This window comes from Serinus canaria, chromosome 3, assembly GCF_022539315.1.
Source record: "Serinus canaria isolate serCan28SL12 chromosome 3, serCan2020, whole genome shotgun sequence".
NCBI classification, from domain to species: Eukaryota; Metazoa; Chordata; class Aves; order Passeriformes; family Fringillidae; genus Serinus; species Serinus canaria.
The window spans coordinates 68,335,294-68,360,549 of record NC_066316.1 but is presented as its reverse complement, the minus strand read 5'-3'; the positions used below and the strand labels follow the sequence as shown (position 1 = coordinate 68,360,549).

The following is a 25,256-nucleotide window of genomic DNA, read 5'->3' as shown; positions in this document are numbered from 1 at the left end:
GTGTGGATTGACAGAGTCATGGAGGAGGAAAGGGAGGGGAGAGGGATGGAAATCTTGGGTGCTTTTTAATCTAGAAATTTCTAAGCAGACCAGGAAGTGGGGAGTTTGAGGTCTTCATCCTTGATCCTAGGACTATTCCTCCATTTTACATTAGCTTATATTGACTCAAAAAAGTAAGAAACAATTATAAAATAATAATAAATAATATAAAAGGTATAAAGAGCGTAAGTCCAGTTTTTCTAAATGCAAGTCCAGGTCACCGACGTCTTAAGGATCTGTGATAAAATTCAGATGGACAATGCATAACTATCAGACTGTCAAATGAGACACCAGAGAATGTTACTAAAAGAATCTGTGCCCAGCAAGAAAAGCAGGAAGACCAACAATACTAATGATTTATGATTTTTTAATAAAAGTAAGGACAGATTTCAGTCATTAAAAAATGGGGTTTTAAAATAGATAACTGCTCATACCTGTAGTCTTGCCAGATTTTGGAAGTCCCACAATTGCAATCTTTACTGGCACAGATTGCTTAGGTTTTGGCTGACAAATATATTTGATGGGATTTGTCATAAATATATCTTTATTTTCTTTACTTGAAAAGAAATAAATATATTGTCGATGGATTACTGGAAAGACTGTGCTTTCATCCCTTTGCTGTGGCTTGATCACATCTCCTTGGCTTAACTGTGTAATATACAAAATGAGAATCAGTTAATTAGGTTTGACAAAGCCTTTTCTTCCTCCATCCCAGAGAAGAGGCTTTATAGGCGGATAGAGGAGTATCAACCATATTACACAAACCATCAAAGCATTCTAAAATTCACACATATGGACATAATATTTTGCTCAAATCTGAGAAACTTCTGTACCTACACTTCTTGTTCAAAAAGATGAAAAAAACATTGAAGACAGAAAGAATACTTGCTATTTCCAGTAGGTGGTACTGTAACACTTTATGTCTCTCAAGATAGTGTAGTCAAAGATCAACGTAATAGTTTTATTAATTTTCAAAGAACAAAGAAAATAATTTTATTCCTCAGTGAATTAAACTCACCTGCCTGCCAATAGAAAATACACTGAGAATATTGTATTCACCAGAATTCATATACAAATGAAGAAAATGTAAAAAGATATCAATACTTACATTATGGTCAAGTGAAAAATCACAAGATAAGCTGAAAAAGTTCTTAGAAAAATACATGCACTGCTGATGAAATCTTTTCAACCACATCAGATAGCCCACTAAAAAGTCTGTAGTGTGATTGGCAGAAATAGTCACTGAAGTAATACCAGATTAATTCCTTGCACTACTCTTCTCTATGGAAAAACTTACTCATGTCCCTGTTGCAGCCCTTCTTAGAAGAACTGTCTTAAGGTATCAAAAAAAGATGTTTTAAAACAACATGTAGAAAAGCAGTACGTAGAAAAAATTGCCCAGACCAGACGGCATTCACCTTACTATTCTAAGGGGACTCAGAAGCGTAATTCTGAGTAATGTGTAACACTGACCTTTCTTCAACAAAAGAAGGAAGGTAGGAAAAATTAGCATTTTTTAAAAAGTTTTTTCCTCGAGTGTACAACCTGGCAAAAATAGTCTGGTAAATCTGACTCTATATTGAGCAATCTGAGATACACTAAGGAAAAAACCCCAGAAGTTACATGCATGCATATCAAATAATGGGGAAGAGCCAACTCAGCTTCTTGTCAAGGAAAATCATACACCACAAATCCATTACTATTCTTTGAAGGCATCAGTAAGGTTGGTCTGGTTATTACTGCTGGAGCTAGGGCTGTTCTACTGCGTAGCATTGTCCTGCCAGACTCTTCTCATACCCTTAGGTTCTTATTCCTGGATCAAGTAATTTCAGGTGCTTGCTCTCAATTTATAGGATTTCATGAGTCTGTTCTACTGCATATCTGCTTCCATTCCTCACTCAGCTCATAATATTTATTCTCTGCTTATCTAATCAGTTGCATAACTACTTTCCCTCCCTCCCGATTTAATCTCAAAAGTAACTGGAATATACTCAATCTGCCATTCTACTCCAAAACTTCCAGTCTGTAATCAATTTTAAAATTTCTATTATTATCTTAAAATGCCCTCAGAAGGATCCTACTTCCCTTTCATTTTTATCAGTTTGTACAACTTCACTGTCAGCACACCACTCTTATTTTAACCAATAACTTCCTATGACTTCTTTCTTCTAACTGAATTGTACTTTTTGGTTTGTAAAAAACACTGTATAGAACAAAGGAATAAAGTGGAGAAATGGAATACAAAAATCTGGTGAAATCTGACAGAACAAAGTGCAAGGAGTAGGGTGTAGAGACTAATTGCAATTAAACACATAAACTGTGGTTCAGTAGTGCGAAATGATGTAAATGTAGACATATTAACCTAGGTTATTAGATGCAGCCATGAAATAGAACGAAGATTCTGATCCTAAAGTTAAAGAGAGACAAATGTAATCTGGAACAGGTGAAAACCCAACATGATGCTATACAAATGGGAATAAAATGGTTCGATTAATTGGCATAGCAAATGAAGGCCAAAGTATATTTCCTTCAGGGGCTTTTTGCTTTCTGTATGTTGTTCACTGGACTTTTTTTTCAACTAATCTTCCTTTTGAATTATTATTAAATCACAATCCAATCAGCTTTTATTTCTAGCATTAAACTAAAAGAATTACCTGAGAACATTTAATTTCCTACCTTGGGGATACTGATGAGTACTTTCTGACCTCAGTTTTCCAGATCTCTAGTAAAATACCACAGAAACAGATTTGTTGCTCTTCAAAAATTTTAAATTTTGACAAGAAAGAATTATTGCTAATGAATTAAGTACATCTAACATTTTTTGCCACTACTAAGTTTGGTGGTCAGTTGTGTGGCTTCTTACAAATTCATATTCCAAATCCTTTCAGTTTTTTCTCACTACTATTGTAAGGTTTTGAGACCTTCTATGTTGTCCTGTGTTTTGTGTATCGTTAAGTTAGAAATTTCTTTCTGATTCAATGCCATCTTAATCATGTCACCAATGACAGTATAACAAATTTTACTAAATGCTTCTCAGCCTTAAATTAGCTGCAACACTGAAAAGACCAACACCTTTTATTATTAATGCTTGCTGTATTTTGTGTATATTCAGTAATGTAATTTTGATTCAGTAATGTAAGTTTCATTAAATATTTATGGTATTAGTTGCTACTGTCTGATATCATCTTGTTAATGTTAATTTTTAAAGAGTGCCAACTCTTGAAAACATTCTTCAGCCATTTAAGAACATTACCTTGACTGGATCCCACTGACCAAAAGAACTTCGAAATTTATATGAGTAAACTAGCATCTTCTGTGCAAGTGGCAAATTTATTGGGTAACATTTCTCAAAAATGCTCCTGCGGTTTTCCACTAGGGATTTCAGCCTTTTGTATATTTGGTAGCACACAACACGAGGCTTCCGTCCTCCATTGATCTCAACTGGTGGTATTTGTAACTTTTCAAGTTCTTCCTGGTTAAGAAAACATAATGAAATACAATAATCATAAATGCAATCAGATTTTTAATAAAGACAGATGGGAAGATTTTCTGTGAACTATCAAGGATTTCCTAAGCATGTTCTCAGTCAAGATAAATCATCAAAGTTTGGTGGGAATTGGTCTTCCTGCCCACTGAAGATTAAATTTCTATATTAGGTGTCACACTGCTACAATATTGTATTATTATCTGGTTTTAAAAACCTTCTGTCTGGTCAGTGGATAGAGGTTCTTCTAAATCATGATTAGTGTCTTTCTGAAGTGAAGCACTTCGTAGATAATAAACAAACATTACTGATCTACCTACTGCCTTAGATGTGGCATTAGTATTGCAGATATCTGGTGTTAGATCAGGTTACCTTGCCATAGGCAATTGCACTGATTTCAAGAAAATTATGTCACTAGGTGTGGGAATGGTGCCAAACACCTAGCATCTTAACTGAGATTAATTTACATTTGGTTTCATCATCAACAATTAGGATCTGCATTAAAAAATAGAAGTGTCTAATAAGAATTTTGCCTCAAAACTTAATTTGAATTTTCATACATTCACAACTCTCTAGGTTGGTTGCCTGTGTCAACTGGCCTATCAAAAATGAAATGACACCAAGACTGAATAGGTCTACCCCAAAGCTTCCTTTTTTTTCCTCTACTATATTAGTCATATAAATTATACACTCTTTAAAGTTTATACCTTCTCAGTACAGTCTTCATCTGGTTCACATTCTTAGATCATGAGTACAGCAGCACAGTTATTTAGGCACTATAGTTTTTAAATGTGAAAAATAAATATAGAAATATTCTTCATGTGATCATATAATTTAACAAAATAAGCAGTGGTATCAGTACCTGCACATTTTGTAAACTTTCTACTTCTGATTCAAACTTCTCTGAAATTTCATTTTGCATGCGCTCAACAGCTTCTTCTTCATTTTCTTCTTCTTCTTCTGTTTCTTCCTCTTCTTCTTCTTCTAAAAACTCTTCTGCAAGTATAGCTTCAATATCTTCCTCCTCCTCCGCAGGAGCTTCATCCTTATCCTTATCTGCTAAAGCCTATAAAGAGAAAATATTTTGTTGTTCATATCTATGATACAGATATTTTGAAGGAACATATGGTATTCTTGTCTCTTTTTAAATTAAAGAAAAATGCCATCGATTTAACAAAAACTCATTTTGGGATATCCTTTATAATAAGGAAAAAATCTAGTAAATTCTATAATCTTATTTCAGAAGAAAATACAGCAGTATTGCATAGTGCATACAGTGAAGCATCATACCAGTTCCAAGAGTACTTTAAAAACCTGAAGAGCTATGCTGCAGTTTTGATGAGTGTTTTTTCATACATGGTATTGTAGTTTGACAGGACTTTGTTATAAACAAGCATGTTTGATGAAAGTGTAGCTGACAGAATATCATGAGCAGTCAAGTAATACATGAATGTATTTATAAATATATTATGTGGTTGACTTTGAGCAGAAATCCTGGAATAGTCCTGTTCTGGTTTAACCATGGATTTGACAGTGTACTTAAAGGCACATGCCTAATTTCAATTAGTGGGGCTACTCATGCTTACAAACGACATACTTTAAACACATTCATAAGTATTTTCCTGAATTGAAGCATATATGGAGAATTCTTTTAAAATAGTTTTTAGTCTTCATGAATCCATAGTTTCTAAAGCAATTCAAATGTAACATAAAATTATTTTTGAAAGAGGAAGTTTCTGGCAGTCTGTCATAATTTTACTTTTCTACATTGTCCTGAAGTCTGTGACTAAAAGCTCTAGAAAATTCTATGGTATGAATGCAAATACTTTTATTAAAAACTGTCCTATTAGCTTTTCTTACCTCCTGCTTCTTTTTTTGTCGCTCTGCTAAAAGTTCTTCCCTTCTTCTGGCAATCTGCTCATTCTGTTAGTGAAAAAAAGATGTAAAAAGACTGATGATACTTTCTAATAAAAGCTCCCCTCTGAAAATTGGTAATGTAGCCTATAATTAACACTTTTCTTTCCACCTGAAATTCTGTTCCAGTTGGTTCTAATGTTAAAAAATACTACCTAGAGTCTGAAATGTTGCAGACCAGATATAACTCTCTACTGGGTGAACAAGTAAGCATATTTTAGAAAAACTAATTTGGCAGTTTCTGAGATTGATTTTAGAGGGGAAAAAAGACTGTGATTCTTATCACACTGAAAATATAGTACTAGTTTATTGGTAAGCTAAAGAGTTTCTAAATTTATAGGTGGTTTCTATAGGTGGTTTTCATCCATTTGGCAAAGGGGTGACTGAGCATGGTGGTAAATGTGTGGTGTTCCCCTCTGACTGTTTAGAGATATTAATAGTATTGTAAAAGTCTTGTCCCAAATTCTGTTGTCCTAACTTCCTGTGTGTCAGCTGCTCTGTAGTAATTATGCTCGGACCTCTTCTGATATTATATGTGAAGTACTTTCTCACTTTTACACAAAGTGAGGAACCTTGAAAATATTACATGTACCAATTGTAAATGTCTGCATAGAGGCTTCAGGTTACCTCAACCAATTTGTAACCTGTTCAACAGTAGGCACAGCTTCATTAAAATGGGACACAGAGTAGCTGCAACAGCACTGAGAATGTGGCTTAGAGTTACTGCATTCCTGTGCAGAGCATCAGAGTTGGGAACACAGACACACTCCCCATATGGTAGTGAAGTCAGCCTATGGGAGACCCTGATAACAGCACACGCTCAGGGAATCTGGGATGCAGCAATACTACAGTGCATGAACTGTCTGATTTTTTTATTGCCATATTCACTCCCTCCACTGACTTGCCTTTTTTCCTGGACATTCCAGGATTGCCATTTATCTGGCAGCACAGCTACTGTTTTTGGGCTTCAATATGCCTAAACTCTGCATGCATTAATTGCATAGATGAGGAAAGGAGCCCTAAGTTATTTTTGGTTCCTATGGAAAGCCTGTGAATGCCGTGAATGTGTAGCACTGTTTCTCCTGGCTCCAATACCTGTTGCTCTATGTGCTCTTCACAGCTTTGGGAGTTTCAGAATCTCTGTTCAAACCTCTCCCGTAGAAACAACAAAATCAAAAAAATAACATAGGGCTGAAAACTTACCCTTTTTTTTGCTTTTAGTTCCTTCAGCTTCTTTTTATATTCCTTTTTTTTAAGCCGTTTTTCTTTCCATTTTTTCAGACGTGGAGGAAAAAGACGATTAAGAATATCACCTTCTTCTACTTGAATATAAATTGCAACATCAGGACAGAGTCCTCGTTCTGACAAATAGCTGGCTTCATCTAAAGTACGAGGGAAGCCATCCAGTATAAAGCCTGTGGACCTAATTGGAAAATAAGATATTTATTATTACACATTTTAGTTTGAAGTGCAACAGAATGAACATGTAATTATTTTGAAAAAAACCCCACAAACCCTCTCATATTAAATGCATATATTAGCAGCAAAATTTTAAAAATACTTTCAGCTAGTATCTTTTGACAATGTAAAACTGATATTTTGCTGTGTATTTTAATTAGTGTACTTACAAATTAATTTCTTCTGAGATTTTAATTTACAACGCTTAAATATTTTAAAAGAACTTTAAAACCCCAAACTAATTGTGTCCTCAGAATTGCTTGTGTGACTCTAAAAACAATACATCTTAGGCACTGGTCTCAAAAAAGAGAAGGTGCCCCAAACACTTTTCTGGTAACAACTCTCAAAGAAAGCTTGTGCCAGAAAAGTTACGTTTCTTCTGTAGCATAAGATGAGAAATTTGCCATTCAGCATAATTTATATTTCTCTTCCTGCATATAGTAAAAACAAGTCAGTTATACCTGGAAATCTCTATGGCTTATTGGAGCTCTTACAATTTTGAAATTAACAAGTAGTTAAGTAAGGATGAATGCTGTGTTGATAAGAAGCTAATATTCATATCTATTACTTTAGGTTTTAACAGGATATATTGTAAAATTGCAGAAAACCAAAGAAGCTAGAAGAAATGGAAGTGGAGGAAAGAACAGGTAGCCCTGGATGCTGTGGGGAAGAAGAGTACAACACAGTATAGTTTAGTAGTGTAATATACTGTGACGTGATATAATACAATACAATATAATTTAATACAATATAATATTACAACATTATGCATAATGCTGGGTAATTTTTTGTCTTGGTGCATTCCTTTTTTCCTAGAACTGATCTCCCTGTTTTTACACTGTTTAGAGAACAATTGCCCCCTATCTGTTGTCAGGACAAAAATTATATAAAAATATAAAAGATTTGTTTTCATATCTATCCTGTAAGACGATGAAAACTACCCAGCCATTTAGGAGATTTAATCCAATTCAGGTGGGCCAAGTACTTTTGTCCAATCCTGTGTGCAGCATATGAAACATGATATTACTGTTAAAATATCAATTAAAATAGTACAACAAAACCAAGACTGACAGGTAGGTCATTACTCATAAAAAGTACAAAAGCACTGAAATAATCTTCGTGATAGTTATTTACAATTGTGGACACAATGGATGATATACTTCCTAAAATTAATTAAAGAAAGAGAGAATCTAATTACAGTTACCGGAATGGTTCTTTATTCCACCAGTCAGGAACAATCTTATCAAGGACTTCTGGAGGCAGCTCTGTATTATTCGTTAGATTTGCTTTGATTGCCTGTTCCTCATCAGTTAATTCCACTTCCTTTATGTAAAGAAAATCCACCAAAAATAAAATAAAATTAAAAAAAAAAAACCAAACCAAAAACCAAAATCAACCACCAACTAACCAAAACCAGAAAAAAGTATCTACTGGACACATTTATTGTTTTTTGCTAAGTAGGGTACTGTCTTCATTTGCTTAAACCAGCAGAAAAAAACCTTCATACTACATTATACATTTTGGGCAATCCCCTAAAATTAGGGCAATTGCTGCTGTATGAGTTTTAATGAAACCTAAAATCAAGCACAACTGTTAAGTATTTCATTATACACATGCTGAATTCAGAGGAACAGAAACTGAAATGAACATAGTTTCTCCTAATTGCCTACAAGCAGTTTTCCACTTGGCTATACATGTTCCCATGCTGGAAGACTACCTGTACTACATCAGAATGTTTTTCTCACTTTTTGAAAGCAGCTATTATATTTGGATGGATTAAAAAAAAATGTTGAAGAAGGATATATAAGATTACTGAGTACAGGCAAAAGAACAGATACCAGACAGATGGCATTGTTCTATACAACAGTAGTAGTATTAATGACTAGTCAAATGCAGAGTATTCAAATGCCAAATCAAACTACTAAATTATTGTGGAAAACTATACGGGTTCTTTCCAAGAATATATAACTCTGTGAGACTGATATGGTTGAGGAGGCATTTCTCATAGAATGGTTTCCTGACACAAACTGTGGTAAAAAACATTGAAAATATGGTATATGTTGATGATTCTGGATTAGTTTACACAATTCATATATCAAGAATCAAAATGTGTCTGATATCAAATGGCCATAGCTGAATAAGAATTCCTATGCCTGACAACTGTTCTGATAATGAGGCTAAAAGAACTAGGGAATATGCTGGAAGTCACAGCTCTAATGTAGTGTGTATGAATAATATTTTCTCTAGTGCCTGACACAGTACATATATTTAAAGATGTTTTTGTGACAGAAGATGCCTAAGTAGACAAAGTGGTAGCCAGATTTGCAACACAGAGGCATCTTGAAAGAAATGTGTGAAGTGGGAGGAAACATTAAAACATATAAAAATGTATCACTGACATTACCACTGCTAGAGAGAGATAGGAATGGTGTTTGTATGAAATAAAAGAGAAGAAGCACGAGATGTATATTCCTGGTAGAATAAAGAGAACAACCCACAGAGCAGTGATTTGAAGGACAAGGTTTCCCCCCAGACCTGTCAATGATGTGGCACTAAAACAACCAGGATGACATCTTTTTGCTGAACTTCCCAGACTGCATGGTATATTTTTGTTTGCCTTTAGTGGTTTTGCTTTGAACATTATAGCTGACCTTAAGCTTTGACAGATCAGCTTCTACTGTCTTGTGCCAAAGTGAAAGAGAATGATACAACAGAATTTAATGAAATTTTTCAGAATTGGAGAGTCAGTGAAGAATAGTCAGACAGTCCAGTGGTATTCATATTCAGAGAAATGCCTAGGAACTCTAGGAACCTTGGAAATTATTCTCTAGAGTTTGTGCAGGGACCAATGATTGGGTTTCTATACTGAACTGAAATTTTAAGAGCTGTCCTTATGTCACAGCATCAGATTAAGTACTTTAAAGGAAGTATGAGAAAAAAAAATACTAATTCAAAGATTGCTTCCCAGGAGATATAAAGATGACAAGGAAAAAATAACAACAGAAATGCCCTGGTGTAAGACATGTATTTATGCCAAAAAAATAAAACTGAGTGAGAGCCAGCCATAACCATCAGTGCCAGGAACTTGCCATATTTTTGGCTGTGATGACCAAGTTGTAAACTGACTTTTCAAAAGAACCCCCTCTTTGATTTTGATGAAAACCTGGATTTTTGTTCTGACATCCATGATTTTGATCTGTACTCTATCTGTGCTGAAGCAATTGCTTTCAATATTACCTGCTCTTGTATTATTTCATCAGAACACTACCTTCCAAGTTATCAGGGAACTGCTCCACTTCTCAAGATAGTGGAGGGGCCTTTAATGTACCTTTGGCAGCTCTTTCAGCACCTGCAAGTGCACCCCATTGACTTGTATATGTCCAGTTTACATAAATGATCCCAAATTTGATCCTATTCTGTTTTTGAGTAGTACCATTTTTTACCCAGGCTTTCCTGTTAGACAAAGAACCCTCTAGGCAACAGATTAAAGTCTACTTGCAAAGACCATGTTTCAGTGTCAGACTCATATTTTCTAGATTTTTTTTTACTGCTGTAAAAGAGCAGAAATAAAATTAAATTCAGAGCCCTCATTATTTTCCACTTCCATTGGGTGCTTATCTTCCTAATACTGTGCCTGAGTGTTGTTTCTGTATGCCTCCTCCTCGGTAGCCTGCTGCCTCTCCTGCCTCCTTCCTTAAATCCTGCAGTGGGAAGTGTTTGAAGATCTTTGATGAGTAGTAACTTGAGGGAACTTGACAGATATCAGGAGCACACACTAAAAAAAGGCTCTTAAAATGTGTTGCAGAAACACATTTCTTCCTGAATCTTTGAGTGTTGGATAAATCCTTATTTCTGTTGGTTGAGAGATAGATTTTCAGTTTTTTACTACACATTTTTGAAATATTCAGATGCTGTGTACCTGTGTACCTGTACCACATAATGAATGGCTTTTATCATATCCATAGCTATCTAAAGAATTCATTTGCCTTAAAACTTTGTGGATTTTTTTTCTCCCAACAGATCACTGCCTAATAAAAAAAAAAAACCTCTCCCCAATGAACAGTTATGTAAAAGTTCCTTCTTCAGAGAAATTGTATCCTGTAAGAGACAGGGTTTAGAATGAGCATTTATAGGGATTTTAAGCCAGTAGTCAATCTGATAAAGAAAAAGCACTCATTTTCTGAAAATGATAATTCATTTATTATTATTATTATTATTATTATTATTATTATTATTATTATTATTATTATTATTATTATTATTATTATTATTATTATTATTATTATTATTCTACCAGTATCATGAACTATCATGAGCTATTAGAAACAGTTTTTTAGTTAAGCTACAAGGCATATTTTATGCTACCCAAGAGGTGCTTTACTTTTCTGGTTTGAAACTGCTGCCAATAGGCAATGAAACACTACAATCCAAGTTAAGAAACCTATTGCATTAAAAAAACACTAGCTTACCCTGTTACTAACGATGAATATTTCTGATTTTTTTTATGAAGGATGATCAGATCAAAGGGTTGGTAGAGGCATTCTATTCTTTTGCTCCAAGAGAATGCAAAGAGCACAGCTAGGGAACATTTTTTAAGTCCTGTGCAGTTGGAACACATGCACTAAACACTTAAAGGAAACCATGTCTTCCCATTATTATTCTGACCTTGACCTTTTTTTCCCCCTCAGTTGGTCTTCCATTAGGCATTTAGCATCTATCTCTAATATTTAGAAAAAACCTGTGTATAACTCTTGAAAATGTTTTGAGGAATGCTTGTGATATTTAAAACATTGTAATGAAATATTATTTCCAAATTGCATCAAGTATTTAATTTAACATAATTTTACAATTTTTACAATTTTATAGGAAATTCCTATTCTGGCCAGAAAATGGTTATTTTGTGCATGGATGTATAAAATATTATTATTACCTGTTCGGTTTTTTCTGTTTCAGTTTTAGTTATGGTCTGAGAGAGGACTTCCAGTTCCTCTGGTATTTTATTGTCATCTTCATGATCTTCATCATAAGAGGGCCCAACTTTCCTTTTAGTTTTGGGTAAAATCAATTCCTGTAGATATTCTTCGAATTGAATATGGAAAATGCCTAATTTATCTGTTATCTCTCGTGCACAAGTAGTTTTACCAGCTCCGTGAATCCCAAGTAAACATACCCGTAAAGGAGGAGCCTATAGGAAAAAAACCAGAATATTCTGTAACATCTTGGAGTTTACACTGCACCCACCCCCTACTGTTTTTCACTTCAAAAATATCATTATGAAAGAATCCATCAAAAACAGTTACATACTTTTGTATTTTAGTGTTCCCAGATTTTTTTGTTGCTGTTCTAACTAAACTACCTGCTCTCTGGAAACACCAAACAAATTTACTACCCTACTATCAGCAGGTAGAAATGAAATTTCATTAGACAAGTCTTGTAAATCTTCAGTTCTTTTTCCCTTTTTCAAGTTACAAAAAACCCACAAAACCCCCAATATGTGTCATTTTTAAACACATTTTAATATTATTGCAAGCCTTTATAATCTTCCTCTCTTTTCTGCTGTATTTGTATCATTAATTCAATGGGATAATGCAAACTTATATTAAAAATCACTAGGGAAGCCATGGGTTTTATTTGCTTCAAGGACTTGCCTAATATATTGTTACTTAGAAAAAAAAACAGCTTGTCACTGACATAGTTTATGAAAAATCCTTTACTTAGGAATTTTCCTCTCCTGAGAGCTGAGAGGACTCGGAACAAATGTAAACAATTCTTATCTGCTGCTGTGGAATGCAACGGGGAGAAATCTGTGATTGGCCCCGTCAGACTGTTTGCAATTAAGAGCCTATCACAATTCACCTGTTCGGCCCGTCTCGGGCTGAGAAGACTTCAGTTTACACATTCTTTTCTATTCTTAGGATAGCCTTGGTAGTGAAATCTCTAGCTTTATTCTTTTAGTATAGTTTTTATATCTTATATATCATATCATAATAAATCAAGCCTTCTGATGCATGGAGTCAACTGTCTCGTCTCTTCCCTCCTCCTGGGACCCCAGAAAACCATTGTAACAACAGCTATAATAAATCTAAATGGGAATGTAAAGTAGTTATTTTAATCTGCTATTAACTGCTTTAAATTTTAAGATTCTCACTTGTAGTGGTTCATTGTGAGCCACATACTCCTCAGGGTTGTTCAAAAATTTATCTCTGTTGTCGGAAGTTGAAAAATAATAAATCTTTTCTTTATATTTAGCTCCGTTTTCCTGGAGTCCAGGGTAGAGGACAAAGTCCTCTTTCAGGCTGACTGGACAAAAGTGTTTTGTGTCTCCCATATGCCTTTTCTTTTGCTTAATTTTTTCTTCATCCTGAAAATATGAAAATTTTAAAGAACACTTAGAATTCAGGAGTTTACTTAGATTACGTAGATCAGATTAAATGATGCCAAATATATTAAGTGACAATTGAGTTAGGATGGTATTCTCAAAACAGTTTGCATGCTGAAAATAAATCCATGAAAATAACACTTTTTTGATTCTGGGTCAGAAAACAAATTGTCCAAGAGAATTACCACGAAAATAATTAAATTAAAAATATGATGAATACCATAGTTAGCCACTGAGGACCAAAATTAGGGTAGAAGTATCTATGATAAGATATTTTCCTACTGCGTCATTGAAACTGATTGTTTAAATGTAGACCTCTTCACAAAATACAGTGAGAGCTGGTGTTATGAAGTCAGATTACTTATCCAGTAAAGTTAATTTCTAAAAAATATATTCAATACTGCTCTCTCAGTCTGTGGATATCCTGTACTGTTAAATTCGGCGATGGGAATCTTCCAATATAGGATGAAAATAGAAAGGCAAAGCTAGACCTCTAATTTCATTAAAGTGGGTGTGTGAATATTATCAATAGCTGAAATGGAACAGGACTCGGCATCTTCTGATGTTTACATGATGGCTCATGGAATCATTGTTAGCTGACAGAAATCAAAGTTCACATTTGTTTCTTTAATAAAATCCCTCCTTGCCATCTGGCAAAACTAGGTACAGTCATTCTCTCTATTAGCATGGGGGTATTTGAGCTTCTTGCTGTAGTAAAACTGCTATCAGCTACAACACAGAAATGTAGTGAAAGCACATACTAATATTTATTCTGTACGAAGGCTTCAACTGGATCAAAAAAAAAATCAGGATCAAGCAAAATCTGTCTTCTCTGAGCTTATGTTCAAACACAAAATAAAGGAGTTATAATAAAAGCATAAATAGATAAAACCTGGCATGCTTACTTCTTCCTCTTCTTCCCCTTCTTCCTCTTCCTCTTCCTCTTCAACTTCCTCTTCCTCTTCCTCATTTTCCGCTTCAGCAGCCAGATCTTGTTCTTCCTCCGCAAAGTCTTCATCAGATAATTCCCAGCCATAATATTTAAAAGGTTCTGAAAAGGTTAGGGTTTTTTTTTCTGTTTCAAAAATTATCCTTTGGCTATATCAGAATATATTCTCTTTGTCCATGAAAGTAAGCACATACATGGAAGAAAATATTGCCAACTGTATCTTGCATTTCTTCTACTCACAGAATAAAATGTTCTCCCCAGATGTGGAAATTAGTATATTGCCTCCTCCAAAAATGGAAATTCTACAGGTTGTTTTTGGTTGAAGTAAATGGTATTTTCAATGGGAACTTGTATTGCAAAATATCATACAAACATATGCAGATAGTACCATTACTGTTTGCAACAGTTTTCCTATTACTTGTTGGGAAGAATCATCACTCAAATTTCAGTTTATTATAGAGCCAGAACAATAGATGTTTTATTTAATAAAACACTTGATTTGTAGTGATATTAGGAAAAATGAAGTATTATTTATACAGTGCTCAAAATTTAGCAAAACCACGCAAATGAAGAAATGTAATTTGCCAAAGAAATATTAATTTTAAAATAATTATCGTAATGTAAAATTCAGTTTTGAAATCCAGTCTATGCAGGTGGTTAGGTTAGATTATTACACACCCTGAAAGACTCACTAACCCAATGAATATTACACATTAGTGAACCTTCACTATCTGTCCATTTCTCAAACCAGTATCCTGGCATACACAGATATAACAAGTAACTGTGGAAACGTGCTTTCAGAATGTTTAGCAAGCTATTATGCACCTATTTGCATAGCCAAATTATAAATATATTTCAAATATATATATATTTTGCCCACTCTTAGATGTCTGAAAGGCTGCTATTATGCCTTTCAGCTGACTCAGAGAACACAGTATGACCTTCTTCATATTAGCAATATCAAACTGAGTATAACCTACTCCCTAACCTGCTTGTTGCTTGAGCTACCCAAAATCCCTCTTGATAGTTGAAGTGACAATAATCACATAAACAGTATTACTTACTTTCCATAACCTGCACAGTTTGATTAAGCAGACTTTCTGGAGTTTGCTCAGCAATCTCTAAAACAACCACCTGAACTTGAGATGACATCCTGATTTCTGATTCCACATTTTCCCAATCATTCATGAAAAGGTCAATCTTCATTTTAATTGTTTTCATTTCTTCTGTATCTGGAAAACCATCCTCTGCAAACTCAGGTTGTATGATTTCTGAAAATCAAATAATGTAAAATAGGCAATGCTCCTCTAAAATGCTTTACATTTAAAAACCATCATTCTTCTTTAGGACTATTTTTATATTGCTGAAATATCAAGGTATACTTTTTAATGCTTCTTCCTCCCCATAATTACGAATTATTATATTAGTAGTTACAAAGACACTTCATTGTTTAATTATGTTGATACTCTATACACTGAGGCTTCTCCAGGAAAATAAATGAGGTCAAATTGCTGAACTATATTTGCATATGGTTATTTAAATCAGCACTCAAAATAAATATGACTCTTTCTGCAAAGAAATACAATACAGAACACATTAATCTAAAAATTATGATTCAATGATCAGCTTTTGACAGACTTTCCATATAGTCATGCCTCATGCCACTATGGGAAAAATTTGAATGAACAAATAAATGAAAATAAAGTAAAAAAATATTATCATTACTTCCCTCTGTAAATACCAGAACTGGGAAACTCTCACAGGGAATTCTGGCTTTAATGAAGCCACATCTTCATAAAATCACTTGTTTAGTAATTAAGAGAGAGAGAGAGAGAGAGAATACTTTAATCTGTTAAGGAACATGCAGAAATTTGTAGTGTCTGTTGTTTAAGATCAGTCCAAGCATGTTTCCGAACACTGTCTCACAGAAAGTTGACAGAAGCTAGAGACTAAAAGGATGCATTAATATAAATAAGAAAATCACAGGTACTACACATTGTAAACATGACAAAACCACACCAAATGTGTTGTCATACTCTGTGAGCAAATAAACAAGGGGTTAGTTCTTTCCACCACAATTTCTTGCTGAAGAAGACAGATGGAATTAAGAACTTGATATTGACAGTTGATGTTGAATTTAAAACTTGATATTGACAACAGATTTGGAATCAAAAACTTGATATTGAGACATTAAAAAAGGTTCCAATTAGGAGCTAGATAAGGCTGCAATTACTATCCATCCATACATTGTTAGACCCTGAAAGTCCTGAGACTAAGTCCTATCTCAGCTAGAAGATGATAACCAAGTGCCTATACGACACCATAAAGACTTTGTCACTGGCAGCAGCAATGTGCTGTTGTTGCTGCTGTTCCCATTCTCATTTTCAACTCTGACTGTCTTTTTTTCTTGTCATTTTTCTTTTGTGTTCTGTTAATAAGTGATGTCAGCTAACAGACAGAAAAGCAGTTGAGAGCAGTGAGTTCAATCATCTGATATTACTCGAAGTTTGCTGAGACTTACAGCATATGCTGTGTTTTTTTCTTGCCAGAAATGAAGATACAAGAAAAAATTTTATCAGTGAATGGAATGATTTTCTATTTCACCAAAATTTTCCCCTTCTCTTGTTGCTCCTGTCTTGTTTTTAGAAAGAGCATGAACAGATTTTGACACAAGTAACAACATTATCAGCCTATTCCAATGAACTTCAACTGATTTTTTTATATAAAAAGGACCATTACTACTGCTCTTCCTTATGTAACTTCTTAAATGAACAAAGCAGAGTTATTACTAAAATGAATGTCTTTTGTAATGCCTTGTATGTAAAAAGCTTTGACTACTTTCTCAAAAGTACATAACCTCAAAACATCAAAACCCCGATGCTTTATGGTCACTCTCTGGCATTAAGCAGGCCAATGCTCACTCTGTCAAATTGCAGCACTGTAACATTCATTTTGAGTTTGTCCCAATCTGAAAAATCCAAACAAATTTTCTGGCTTATGAAGGGTTAGATTGCCCTGTTACAATTTTCTTCATTAAGAAAACATATTTCCTCCCAGAACCAAGTATCTCTCAATTTCCTCTTGTGGACTGTTGAAGAAATTTGCAAATGAAACATTTAATTTTCCAAATTAGAGCCAAAAGACAAAAAGTGTATAATGTAGCTGTGGTTCAGTGATTAGGTACCAGTAAGATTTGGCAGGAAACAGTTTGAAACTTAATGGTCAGAGTAAAGATGCTGCCTAATTTTTGTGTAATAGTCTACCAACTAAAGCATCACCTCAAAGTGCCAATATTGCTGGGATATGCAAGTTCCCTCAGAACAAGGACTACATCCCACCCCTTCTTCTGAAATTTCTTCATGCCCCACTAAGGTTGGTGTCTTGCTATTTTGCTACTTGTGCCTATTTCTTCAACCCTTTAGTCCCTACATGAAATCAGGCGCTTTAGAGGTAGTATGGTAGTTTTGGGCACTGCAATGTCTACATCTTCTTAAGGGGTCTGTGTCACAATGTGTCACTCCTTAGAAATAGGCTACATTTCTAAATACTTACATTCTTCTACTTTTGACGTTGAAACTTTTATTCTATCAATACCACCATTTACTTGAACTATATCCTTGATTAACTGAGGTTTGAAGCAAGTTGAGCTCTCTATAGCAATTCATGTGCTGGCTCAGGGACCTGAGGGCACCCCTGGGCCTGGCTGTCCCTCCCTGCCCAGCCCCTGGGGCTCCCCACACCTGCCCACAGCCCCTTGTCAGCCCTCGGGGCTGTCAGCCCCTGCTCCAGCAATATCATTGCACAGCCAAGGTATACTGCAAAACTATTAGCAAATAAGCATTTGGACAAGTGTTTTTGTGATCTTTTATAATGACCATTACTTAATACATCTCCCTCCCATTTTTTTTTAGTTTTGAACAACACAGCTATTAGACTGACATCTTAGTAGCTAACGTTCCTCTTATTTGATTATTAGTCTAAACATAAACCGAAGTGCAAAAGGGCATACCAGCAAGGAGAAACACCTTGCAAATTTCAAATAGTTTGATCTTGAATTAGAAATAATGTATTCCCTTGAAAAGGCTTACAAACATTTGCATTTTACTAAACTAGACATTCATTCTATATATGTCATTTTATATACCCTGCAATGACATTTTTGCCTCTTACCATGATTCTAAATAGGAACATAAATATACCTTTTTATGTACATTAAAATATGTTGTGCAAATGGTGCCATTAATTATATTGCATTCTGCAGTGATATATTCCAAATGAGACAGAGATTTAGCCAGGTAAAACCTGCTTACATTTGGGCAGCTCTAATGCAGTATGTAATGATGACTCCCTCAGGAACACAGATTTTAAGAAGAGAAGGAAAAGATACATTAATAACTGGGTGACAATAACTGCTGCTTGCACATGTTACCCCTGGAACAGTCACACTGGAGAAATCACATGTGCTGCCTTGTGAACCACAGCCCTATCCACAGCAGTAACACATGGAAGATGGGATGAGAGCTGGCTGGATCTGGCTTTCAACAGATCATCTTAATAGTCCAGCCCTTTAAAAACCTCTCAGTTCTCAGCAGGTCATGACACTTTGGAAATATACAAGCAGAACAAGAGATTGAAATGAATATTTGGCATCATCTGAGACACAATGTTGAACACAGCAATGAATCCACTTAATAGAGTAGTTCCCGTGAGCTTTATCTCAGATGCACTTACAATTCATGTTACCTCTCCTGACAGGCCATATATTAGCAAAGGATGGACCCCAGCATGTGTTCCAGCTTTGTTTTGCCACTTTAGACACATAATTCCAACAGAATACCTGTATCCAGAAGGTTTTGTTGCTTAAGGAAAACATATCCAGCAGCTATTATTGCACACTTATGGAACTCTTAATTAGATTACCCAGGTCTAAGTGAACTGGAGAAACTCTCTCATGGAAAGAGGGGAGAAGTAACAAAAGAAAAAAGGTTTACATTCCCAGTGAAAACAGACAGACCAAAAATCAGACAACCCAAACCTCATTTGGTTTTGGTTCAGGTATTTGAACCTTATTATGACAAAAATGTTGTCTCCCTGACATTTAGTTTGTCTCACCAGGGACCAAGTAAGGCAGCTGTACCTTTGCCATTAGATATAAATTATAGTAACTCTGCTTGGCGAGGTTATTCACGGTGAGAAGATATTTTTTGAAAAATTAAAAACATAGTCAAGAAAAATACCTGAAAAGACAGCAGTGGTTTGAAAATAAATTCTATAAAAATGCAAACAACTTTCTCTCTAAGGAGGTGGCCTTCTACCTAACAGTACTATTCTTAATTTAATTTTCTCATCACAGTGGTGATAGAAAACAATCTTCCCCAGCCTTAAATCTTGGCCTTTTGTAGGGAATGCCTATATGCCAATTTCTCATATTCTTTTGCTCTGCATGTTCTGTGCTTTTACTGAGCATCGTTACCATAGAGACAAACAATCCTTGAAGGCTTCCTGCCCCCACATTCTCTAAGTGAATTGCTGGGGAAAGAGAGCCTTTAGTATCTTAGTATCTGTGACTTTTTCTTCCCTTGGTCCACATGCAACACAAAAAAAGAGGAAAAAGTCCTTCTTTTCTCCTCATTGAAATACTGCCAAAGCTGACACAGACACACCAGAAGCCAGCATGTCTTCTTCATTAGAGCTTAACTAGCAAAATAAACAGAAAGGCAAAATATACCATAACAGTGACACATTTCATTTCTTGGAACTCATCTGTATTTCATTAAGAATGTATTTTCAATTGCCTTTTTGAAACAGACTGTAGTTTGTTTATACAGGCTTTTCATTTCTTACTTATAAATATACACTGCCAAATAATCTCCAGCATGTTACAGTGAAATATGATCAATAGACAAACTTATATTGTATGTACTGATTTTTTTAATTGGAAAGATAACGTTGGTTTACAAACAAAGTTGATTCTTTCTAATGCATAAAAATATGTATATTTAACAACTTTCTATTAAAATAAAATGGTTGCTATTTGATTTATTTCTGGTTTGTTCTTTAAAATATTCTAAAATTTCTAGCAGATAAAAGCTAAAATGTATATTTTTAAAAACTATAGCAAACCATCTCCACTAAAGATGAGTTGCCTTCAAAGTGTTGAGAGAAAGCTGTTACAAGATTTCATATATATTTTCATTAGCTTATAGTTCTATTTAATTTACAAGACTGGTACTGGATAGGGTCAAGGAGGACAGATGGACAGACATTAAGTGAAGTAAATTAAGAAGATGTCCTTTCTCTTTTTATGTTCAGAAAGTGACAAGAGCTTCCAGAAAGACTGATAGCTCTAATCATAGGCTTTGTTCTTTTTTCTTCTGCAAAACACTGCATAGTTGTTCTCCACCAATATTCCTTAGTCTTTATTTATCTGAATGAGAGGCTAAAAAATTTAAGAACTGAAGGTATTTGGGATTTAATTGAGGAAGTTGTTCTTAAACTTTCTGGTTTTCAAATTTTGAAATTTCTCTGCCTAAAATGCTGGGATTACAGGTATTAAAATGCAATTATCACATCTGATTTATAAATGACAGCAGAAAGTGGCTTTGAAAATCATGCAGCTTTGCTCAAACATTGAACAAACTGTGAAGGTAATATCACTAGAGCTTGCTTTGAAGTTTGCAAGTAATTTGCAGTCTCTCATCTCCAGTTTAATAAACTGTCCTTGTCCAAACTCTCTCTCTGAAAAGCCTCCAGTTAAAGGTAGGGGAAAGCACAAATCAGGATGCAAGTCAGTCAAGAAAAACAAAAGAAATATATTTAGAGGCTTTAGGACTGAGCACACATTGTCTGCCTGGTAAATGTTGTAATTATAATTGATTCCAGAAAGTATTTCTCTTCAAAGACTAAATAGGAAATGCACTAACATGAACGGGTTCCATTATTTTTTGCTGTTGTTGTTTCAAATATCTTACTGAATTTAACATGATGGTAAAAATATAAAAAGCATGAAAACAGAATAAAAGCCCAGGAGAAGGGTATTGATTCAACCCTCCACCATCTGTAATGAGAAAGGAGATCAATATTAAAGAGTTGAGATTCAATATTAAAGAGTGTATAACTAATAATGATATTAAAAGCTGTGAAAGCACAAGCATGAGAGGTGACATCTAGAATTATGAGCCCAGCTGCCAATTTATTTTTGCCAAGAACTTCTGCCCAAATAGCAAGAGCAGCAGAAGAGACATCAGTGAAAATGGGGTTCTACAAACACACCAGCCTGAGCTACTGAGGCATAAGCATGTGTGCTCCAGTTGAGTTTGCTATAGAAAGGAAGTAATCTCTGGCAGAAATGTGGCAGGAAAAGAATATGCCAAATATTACTTCAGGAAGATTGGAGAGAACCCACAGATCTGCCTGAAGCTGAGAACTCCTCTACAACAGCCGAAATATAGCCTCATGAACTGATATAGCTGTCTTCTAGTATAAATAGAGTCACACATGCAAAGCTTCTGCAAAAATGCTTAAATAAAGAAATTCCTGAAAAAACCTCTCAGAATAATTGTGTCAAAGGACATGAAAAAAATATATGAGGCTATACTTTTCAGCGAGACGTTCCAAGCAAGAGTTACCACATAAATTGATTTTTATATCTTTAGCAGACATTTCAGCATTGAACTTAGCTTCCTAACTCACTTAAATACATTTGTTAGATTTATATGAAGTCTCCTTCTCCAGTTACTTTTACTCTCTTTAAGACATGTGGAAGTACCTTGTTCATCACTGGAACAATTTTTTCCTTTTAAACACAGACAATATAACAAACTTGAATATGTTCAGTGCTGAAGCAATCCCAGATTCCACTGACATTACAAAAACTGTGATTATTAAAATGTGCATCTATTTATACAGAATAGAACTGTTTCAGTTGGAAGGGACCTACAATCATCTAGTGCTCATCAACTGAGCAATTCAGGGCCGACCAAAAATTTAAGCGTGTTATTAGCGGCATTTCCCAAATGTTTCTTAAATGGTTTGGGGCATCAGTCACATCTCAGGAAATCCTGTTCTGGTGTTTTACCACCTTCTCAGTAAAGAAACACTTCCTGATGCCCAATCCAAGCCTCTCCTGGCGCAGCTTTGAGCCATTCCCTTAGGATACCATATATGAGAGACCGAAAGAATATGATTTGGGCTCTGGAGTATTTTTTCTGAGCTATTTTTTAAATATTATAATTGCTATATATTATAAAAACCCAATAAACTGGGTACATGTGAACCGTGAACATTTATCTATATTGCTGTAAAGACATGTCACATGGGAGAAAAGCTGCAGTCAATGTGCTGATGGCACTACATGTGAAATAAAATGATGCAGGCTAAGAGCAGCATGACTGAAGTGTCTTGGTGAGTCAGTGTTTGATTATTGAAATAAAATGTAGGTGTAGGAAAACATGATTTTCTCTGAACAAGGACTTAACATGTCTTAAGACCACATGACATTGTTACTTCTATAATCATTAAATGTTGTTTTGATGTACTCAGATCAACATTAGTTAGATATTACAAACTACTATGAAATAACTGTTATTTGAGATGAGGATGACAAAGTATGTTTGTAGAAGCCTTTATATTTAATACTATAGGATTTATTCACTTTGGAGAAAAGCTATGTGCTTTATTAGAAACTATAAAAAGGTACAATGTGGATTTTTTAAAAACCTTCCATGCAGTTTAAAGAACCTTAGAAAGCTACAGTATTTTTTTTCACAGAGTAGGTGAAAGGTTACCTCATTAAAATTTAAAAGCACACTATCTTCTTCAGTCTATCTTATACTACCTTTACAACTTAGGCCTTGTTAAATATGTATGTAAAATAAATGCCAGACTAGATCAGGAAAGAGAACGTATGTGAGACATACTGGTAATACAGAACTTAAGCTTGGCCATAGTAATTTTGTAAAGAAACCAGTATGTTGTGTTTGAAAGAAAAATGGCAATAGCAGTCTAGATTCTTGATGAGGAAAAATGAAAGTGGGACTTCCTCTCCAGGCCTTGGGTGATAATTTAGGCTATGAATGGGAAATCTTGAGATTGTATAGTAGAGAAAGAAAACACTCCAAAGTCCCCAGCCTAGTTCTTAATATAGAGACAGATATTTATGCATGGTAATTCATTGTGACAGCTGATCCAAATCAGACAGAAACATTCTTCTAAGAAGCTAGGCAGTGATTAAAGAAAGCTAAGAGGGAAATAAAACTCTGCAGCTTTTTGGACTATTGAGGTTCAAACCATTGAAACTAACTGGAACTATAAGCCTCAATCCAACTGACAGAATCTGAGTTGCAAAAATCCAGCCTATTTGTAACAGCTGGTCTGCTGCCAAAATCTCACTCCTTACAGATTATTCACTTCTGCCCAGGACAATTATATTTTCTCTGTTGGAAACTAAGGAAAACACAATTCTGATAAAAAGTAGGATCTTTACAGGAAACAAAAAAATATGTGTCTCTGTCAATATAGAAAGCAACAAAGTAAGAACATCTTTATACAAGATGTTTTATTTATGTTGTTGCCAGAGGGGAAACCTCATGTAATACACAGGATTCCATTAGTTTTTATGGTGTTATGTTGTTAAAGACTAATCTCCATAAGCACAAAAGAGATAGAAACAATGACAGATAGGTGAACCCCCAAAACTTAGTAACAACAAACATAACCTTGACTTGATAGCCCTCAGGGCCATTAGAAGATGATGATGAAGGCATTGTCTGGGTGTGAAATCTACTGAGATGGGTCACCCCGAGAAGCTCTCTGGCTAAGGTGTATTACTGCCTACAGGGCAAGAGATTCACTAGGGGATGTCTAGGGAAAAGCAGTTTGGGATTGTGGGAGATTTATAACATTAGGAAGCTTTTCTGAGAAGGCAAGGAGAAGGAAAGATCAAAGTGGATTGAATCCACTAGCATAGATTATAGAGTAAGAAGATGATGAAAGGGAAATGGGAATACATGTTCAAACTCATTGCATGGTCCTAGGGACACAGAGCCTCACCTCTGCTGGGCTTCTGGATTCAGCAATTCATAATGTGTGCTGCTATCAGATTGAGCAATTCCCAATTCATGTTAAAAGAGACACTGCTGAACTGATTTCCATTCCCTTTTAATTACTTAGGTTGAGCTTACTGGAGGAAGACCAGAAAATCAGACAATTTTGTGATTTTCTCATTACCTATTGACTATATTCCAGCAGTGCTTTGTAACTTTTAAAGAGTTAGAGATTTTTTGATGAGTAGTTTCAAGACAGCTAATAACCCACTTTAAAAAGTTACTAGAGGAGACAGAATCCCATCCTTTGGATTTATTGAAAACTGCAACAGTGCTGGCTGATTTAATGGAAATCATCTTTATTCTGTAACATCCAAGAGGAATGACACAAAGAAATGTGTAAAGAGAGTACCAGTGAAGAGAGTAACAAAAGTCATTTTTCTAGATGCTGAATGTAAAAAAGGAAATCAAAACTGGAAAATCAAACCACTAAATGATTGAAGCAAATAATTAGATCAGAAGTCAAATGATACACACCTTTCTCCTCAGCAGCAGCTGGAGACTGATCTTCTTCCTCTGATGTCAGTGTTTCTTCCATTTCTTCGCTGTAAATAAAAGTTTATTTATCTTAAGACCATTACAAATACTTTACTTAAGCAAGTTGCAGATATATTAAATGTAAAATTGTGGAAATATAATTTTGGTTGTAAAAATAAACATCATATGCATTTTATTATCTAAAATTTTCATGTCTCATTGCATTAGAAGGTTGGACTAATGAAAGGCTAATGAAAAAGCATTTAGAAAGAGATTTTACTGCCACCATATGTACTGATATAAATGTAATATTCCCCAAAGACAACAGATATTGGATTATTTCCTATATATAACTAGTCTTATAATTTGAGTGATAAATGCACTGATACCTTTAACACAAAGTGAGGCTGGAATTTTCTTGTTCTCATTTTATACAGTCAGATATTTGGAATA

General features: G+C 34.8%; 1 protein-coding gene across 5 annotated transcripts in view; it reads right to left on the bottom strand.

Moving 5' to 3' along the window:
• The window catches only part of AK9 (adenylate kinase 9), a 61,572-nt gene that overhangs the window by 10,936 nt on the left and 25,380 nt on the right, over positions 1-25,256 (bottom strand). For 4 of the 5 annotated variants that reach the window (XR_007777049.1, XM_030236010.2, XM_050971964.1 and 1 more), the window contains 11 exons: positions 24,804-24,871; positions 15,288-15,494; positions 14,180-14,325; positions 13,044-13,256; positions 11,826-12,080; positions 8,100-8,218; positions 6,641-6,860; positions 5,384-5,446; positions 4,386-4,589; positions 3,293-3,511; positions 474-687 (listed from right to left, as the gene is read on the bottom strand). Coding sequence is in view for 4 of the 5 variants with exons in the window: in XM_030236010.2 (XP_030091870.2) it covers positions 474-687; positions 3,293-3,511; positions 4,386-4,589; positions 5,384-5,446; positions 6,641-6,860; positions 8,100-8,218; positions 11,826-12,080; positions 13,044-13,256; positions 14,180-14,325; positions 15,288-15,494; positions 24,804-24,871 (1,928 nt within the window). In the remaining variant the exon portion in view is untranslated. The remainder of the gene's footprint in view (positions 1-473; positions 688-3,292; positions 3,512-4,385; positions 4,590-5,383; positions 5,447-6,640; positions 6,861-8,099; positions 8,219-11,825; positions 12,081-13,043; positions 13,257-14,179; positions 14,326-15,287; positions 15,495-24,803; positions 24,872-25,256) is intronic. The other variant, XM_050971965.1, reaches the window with a different exon arrangement.